Source organism: Orycteropus afer, unplaced genomic scaffold, assembly GCF_000298275.1.
Source record: "Orycteropus afer afer isolate SDZICR_OR568_19922 unplaced genomic scaffold, OryAfe1.0 scaffold00696, whole genome shotgun sequence".
NCBI classification, from domain to species: Eukaryota; Metazoa; Chordata; class Mammalia; order Tubulidentata; family Orycteropodidae; genus Orycteropus; species Orycteropus afer.
Genome location: NW_006922283.1, coordinates 310,632 through 316,631, shown reverse-complemented (window position 1 = coordinate 316,631; position 6,000 = coordinate 310,632). Strand labels below are relative to the sequence as shown.

Here is a 6,000-nt window from a genome sequence, read left to right as displayed (position 1 = left end):
AAAGAAGAATGTGGCATCAGGATTGGAGGAAGGCTCATTAACAACCTGTGATATGCTGACAACACAACTTTGCTTGCTGAAAGTGAGGACGACTTGAAGCACTTATTAATGAAGATTGAAGAATACAGTCTCCAGTATGAATTATGTTTCAATATAAAGAAAACAAAAATGCTTAAAACTGAACCAATAAGCAGCATCACAATAAATGGAGAAAAAATTGAAGTTGTCAAAGACTTCACATTGCTTGATTCTATAATCAATGCCAATGGAAGCAGCAGTCAGGACATCAGATGATGTATAACACTGGGCAAGTCAGCTGCAAAGGACCTCTTTCAAGTGCTGAGGAGCAAAGATGTCTCCTTGAGGACTAAGGTGTGCCTGACACAAGCCATGATATTTTCAATCACCTCTGTGAGAGCTGGACAATGAATAAAGAAGATTGAAGAAGAATAAATGCTTTTGAGATGCGGTGCTGGCAAAGAATGCTGAAAGTACCATGGACTGCTAAAAGAACCAACAAATCTGTCCTGGAGGAAGTACAGGCAGAATGCTCCTTGGAGGTGAGAATGGCCAGACTTCATCTCACATAACTTTGGTCATTTTGTCAGCATAAGAAGGATGTCATGTTTGGTAAGGTGGACGAAAGAGGGGAAGGCCCTCAACAAGATGGATTGACACAGTAGCTGTGGTGATGGGCTCAAGTGTAGGAGGGATCGTGGAGCTGGCACGGGACTGGGTGGTGTTTCATTCTGCTGTGCACAGGGTCACTATGAGTTGGAGGCAACTCGACGGAACCTAACTACAACAACAACAACTGCAATAGATGAGTTTTAAGATAGGGAAGGGACTGTTTGAAATGGGTCATATGAAACTAATGGAGCTAAAGCATAACTGTGAATACGAACCAGTAAAAATAATAATAACATCAGTATTTGCTGTCCAATTGATTCCAACTCATGTGAGTATGAAGAATTTCTAATTACTCTACCTCAGTGAATACCACAACATACAACTAGACTAATAAGCAACATCATGATAAACTGAGAAAAGATTGAAGTTGTCAATGATTTCATATTACTTGGCTCCATAATCAATGCCCATGAGAGCAGCAGTCAAGAAATAAACTACGTATTGCATTGGGCAAATCTGCTGCAAAAGACCTCTTTAAAGTGTTAGAAAGGAAAGATGTCACTTTGAGGACTAAGGAGCACCTGACCCAAGCCCATGGTATTTTCAATCACCTGCCATGTATGTGGAACCTGGACAATGAATAAAGAAGAATTAAGAAGAATTGAAGCATTTGAATTATGGTGTTGGTGAAGAATATTAAATACATCATGGAATTCCAGAAGAATGAACAAATCTGTCCTGGAAGAAGTATAGTCAGAATGTTCCTTGGAAGTAAGGAGGGCGAGACTTCATCTCACATACTATGGTCTTGTTATAAGGAGAGATCAGGTCCTGGAGAATGATATCATGCTTGGTAAATTGTCAGGTCAAAGGAAACCCTCAACAAGATGGATTGACTCAGTGGCTGCAACAATGGGCTCAAACAGCAATGATTGTGTGGATGATGCAGGTCTGAGTATTGTTTCTTTCTATTGTATACAGGATCACAATGAGTCACACCCAACTTGATAGCACCTAACAACAGCAGTCATTACCAAAGTGTAATTTCAAAGTGTAATTCTCAGATCAGAAGCACCTGCCTCATCTGGAAACTTGTTAGAAATTTAAATTTTTGGAGTCCATCCCCCTAACACCTAATGAATCAGAAATTCTGGGGGTGAAGCCCAGCAGTCTCTGTACGTGGCTAAAGTTGAGTGAAGGTAAAATCAGAACAGTAAACTGCAGCATTTGTTGATCTACTTCCATAGTGATACTGCCTCAGAAACCCAAGGAGGGGTCGCTATGAGTTGGGTCCAACTTGAGTGCACATAACAACAGCAACAACATATTGAGCTCAAACAGGGGCTGGAATTTACATATTCTTCTCTGCATGTACACAGGAGGGACAAATGTGTGTTTACAGAACAAAAGATTGGGCAAATATCAGGAAAGACTAACTCAGGTAACTCTGACACACTGTATCCAGTCAAAAGGGAAAATGCTTTGACAGTGTCTTTCTCAGTGGGCTCTGCCATTGTGAGAAAAAAACACCAAACCCTTCTGCTGGTTCCTCAATAAAGCTCCACGAGAAAAAAGTCTGAGCTGTCAACAATAGTCTCCAGATTTAGGAAAATCCATTCAAAATCCATGAGGAAGAACAATGATAATTGGTTACATCCACAAATGAGTTTGCCATTTAATTTGCCAGAAAATGTACAGTTGCAATTGGGATTGCTATGATCAGCAACAGAGTATTGCTAAAAATGTTGTTAAAAGAAAGAAGTAGTAGTACTAATACTGCTATATACTATACATTTGAACATTGTACAGATCTCATTTCCTAAAATCATGGACAATGATTACACAGAGGATGGACTTGAATATGAAGAAATACTATTGCTTTTTAAAAAAGAATCATAGTCATGTATTCAGAGTCAGTTTGTTATTATGGGCTCACATATGATGTCATAAATTTGACATTCTAAATGTAGAGCTAGACTGAGCAGGCGAAGCAACAGGAAATGGAGCTGGGGAGCAGAAAATCTGCGTAACAACAACAGATATTCAATAGTGAAAGAAATGAGTCAAACATCTTTGAAACAGAAAAGGAAGGTGAGTGAATATTTTAGGAATCTGGGACAGAGTTGAAAAAATACTGATTTTTGGCCAATCATTTACCCCCGGGTATGCTCTGCTACAACCAAATTTCAGATAATAGCTTCATGTAGAGGAAAAGAAAAGGAGGAAAAAAAGGAAATGAAGAATGGAGAATAAAAGACATTAAAGCTTCTACTATAAGTCAATCAAATAAGTAGCATTTATTGAGCTTATCCTCATATGTTAGTGGTAAGAGGTGAAAACACAGTTGCTGTCTTTGAAGAACACACAGCCTGGGAGGAGAGAATACATAAACAAAGTACAATTCAATGTTCAGCAAAAGAATGTACAAAAGACACAGAGAGCACAGGGGGATGTTTAACTCTGGGCACTTGCCTCAGGTCACTCTGAACTGGATTTTGAAGAACATTAAAGAAATGCGAATGTTACAAGGAAATAAGGGTGATACGTAGGGCATTGAAATAACTTGGAAAAACTGGAGGAAATGCAAGTTAAAGATAGCGTACATGATGGAGTGCTTTGTCTATCTAACCAAGACAGTGAAGAGTCTATCCAGGAAAGAAGCATAATTAGATCTACATATTATAAATATTGGGAGCTCTGGTGGCATAGTGCATAAGCATTTGACTGCTAAACAGAAGACTGGCAGTTCAAACCCACCAGCCACTCCTCAGAAGGAAGGTTGGGTAATCTACTTCCATAGTGATACCACCTCGGGGTCTCTATGAGTGGGATCTGACTCCACAGCAGTGCGTTTTAATTATTATTATTATTATTATTATTATTATTGTTATAAATATCAATTTATGGGATGGATGCATCTAAAAGTAGGGAGGGTTTGAGGCCATAAAACCTGTTTAAAAGTCTAAGAAAGTAGGTCCATGACGATCTGAGGATTGGAATAAGGCAATAGTAATGTTGTTAGTTGTTATTTGCCATCGAGTCTGACCTGACTCATAGCGACCCCTCTTTGGGTTTCTGAGGCACACCACAGAAGGTTTCACCACAGAAGTAGATTGCCCAACCTTCCTTCCGAGGAGTGGCTGGTGGGTTTGAACCGCCAGCCTTCTGGTTAGCAGTCAAATGCCTTAGGCACCTCACTACCAGAGCTCCTAAGGCAATAGTAATAGGAATAAAGAAAAGAGACTGAGTTTAAAGGTCTTTTAGACTTTTAGAGTTAGAAGTAACAGGATTTTATGGTGACTAGTATGTGTGGGAGGAGCCCTGATCGCACAGTTTATAAGCACTCAGCTGCCAACTTAACAGTTGGTTGGTACTTCAAACCCACCAGCGGCTCTGCAGGTGAAAGATGTGGCAGTTTGCTTCTGTAAATACTAGTTTTGGAAATCCTATGGGACAGTTCTACTCTGCCCTATAGGGTTGCTATGAGTCAGCATAGACTCAATGCCAATGGGTTAGGAATGAGTTTTTGATGTGTATGTGTGTTGGGGAAGGTGGAAGGATTTTGGGAATTAGTTCAAGGACCGTGAAGCTGTGTCAGCCTCTGCAGTCACAGAATCAATTATTCAGCTAACATTGGTCAGATTTTTCCTAGATGCAAGGCACTGAACAGAAAGCGATGAATAGACTGCCCCAGGACACCTTGGTCTAACCTACAAGTTGAGCTCCATAAACAGATAATTAACACCAATCTTAGGCTACTGAATTAGCATGACACAGTATTAATACCAAAACCAAACTTACTGCCATAAAGTCAGATCCAACTCACAGCAACCCCTCCTTGTGCTATCACTACAGAAGTACATTGTCCAATCTTCCTTCTGAGGAGTGGCTGGTGGGTTTGAACCACCAGACTTCTGGTTTAGCAGTCAAATGCCTTAGGCACTATGCCACCAGAGCTCCCAACAGTATAAATAGTATTCTAATAAGAAACTCCTCTAATTGAAAGTGAAAACGAATATTTGAATAGGTTTCCACAAAATGAGTTGTGGTCATCTTGCCCTCTCCTACACTGACCTCCTTATTAATTTGTTGATATGAAACCTCTTTTTACTCTAAATATTATGAGCAAGTAGATGATGTCTTAGTTATCTAGTGTTGCTATAACAGAATACCTTAAACGGGTGGCTTTAGGAATCAGAAATTTATTTTCTCACAGATTAGGCAGCTAGAAGTCTGAATTTAGGGTGCTGGCTCTAAGGGAAGGCTTTCCCTCTGCCAGCTCTAGGCAAAGTTCCTTGTCATTTCAACTTCTGCTTCCTGGCTCCTGGAGATCTCCATGTGTCTTGGTATCTATCTGACCCCATCTCCACTTCCTTCACTTGCTTGATTAATCTCTTTTATATCTCAAAATACTGAGGCAGTATCACTACAGTATCACTACACTACTATAGACTCAAGAGATGCCCTACAATCCTGTCTAATTAACCTAACAAAGACAACCCATTCCCAAATGGGATTACAACCAGAGGCATAGAGGTTAGGGTTTACAACATATATTTGGGGTACCACAGTTCAATCCATAATAGATGAAAAGCATAGAAGACTCTGGAGGATATATCTGTCAATAAATCTGTACAGAATTAAGGGCCTTGATTTTATAAATCACCTTATTACTGATGAGGTTTAGACCTAAAAAAAAAAAAAGTATAAGGTACAGTTAAGATGATAACAAATGAGAAAAGTTTCAATTATATATGTCCAAACAAAAAGTTCCATAAGTAGTAATCATCAGAGGAATGGAAAAAGGAAAAAAAAAAAAATTACTCTATGTGAGCAATTTCACATTTAAATTCAAACTGTACAAAATTCTCCTATAAAATAATAGCATTTCCCATTTTATCATGTTTTAAATGATAAATGTTTCATGTCTCAAATCTATAAATGAACAAATATCTGTATTTTTAAAATGTGTTCTATAGTTTCCTAATATCTGTTCTCTTCATTCATGTTTGTTAGAACAGGTGGAAATAGTATAAATACATATATATCTTATATATATAGTGACTCAAACATACCAACAACCATGATGATGGCACAAGACCAGGTAACGTAACATTTTATTATAAATAAGGTCATCATGAGTTGAAGCCAACTCAATAGCATCTAACAATAACTGTATATATGTGTGTGTGTGCGTATATGTATATGTGTGTGTACACACACACACACACATATATATACACACATACATATATTTGTTGTTGCTGTTATGTGCCGTTGAGTCAGACATGACTCTCAGCGACCCCCCCTTGGGTTTCCGAGGCAGTATTACTACAGAAGTAGGTTGCCCAACCTTCCTTCTGAGGAGTG

General features: G+C 38.9%; 1 protein-coding gene across 1 annotated transcript in view; it reads left to right on the top strand.

Moving 5' to 3' along the window:
* The first annotated feature begins 2,688 nt into the window (after window positions 1-2,688).
* LOC103211130 (cytosolic 5'-nucleotidase 1B-like) overlaps window positions 2,689-6,000 on the top strand; it is a 78,186-nt gene continuing 74,874 nt past the window's right edge. The window contains exon 1 of the mRNA XM_042783156.1: window positions 2,689-2,721. Within this exon, the coding sequence (XP_042639090.1) occupies window positions 2,689-2,721 (33 nt within the window). The remainder of the gene's footprint in view (window positions 2,722-6,000) is intronic.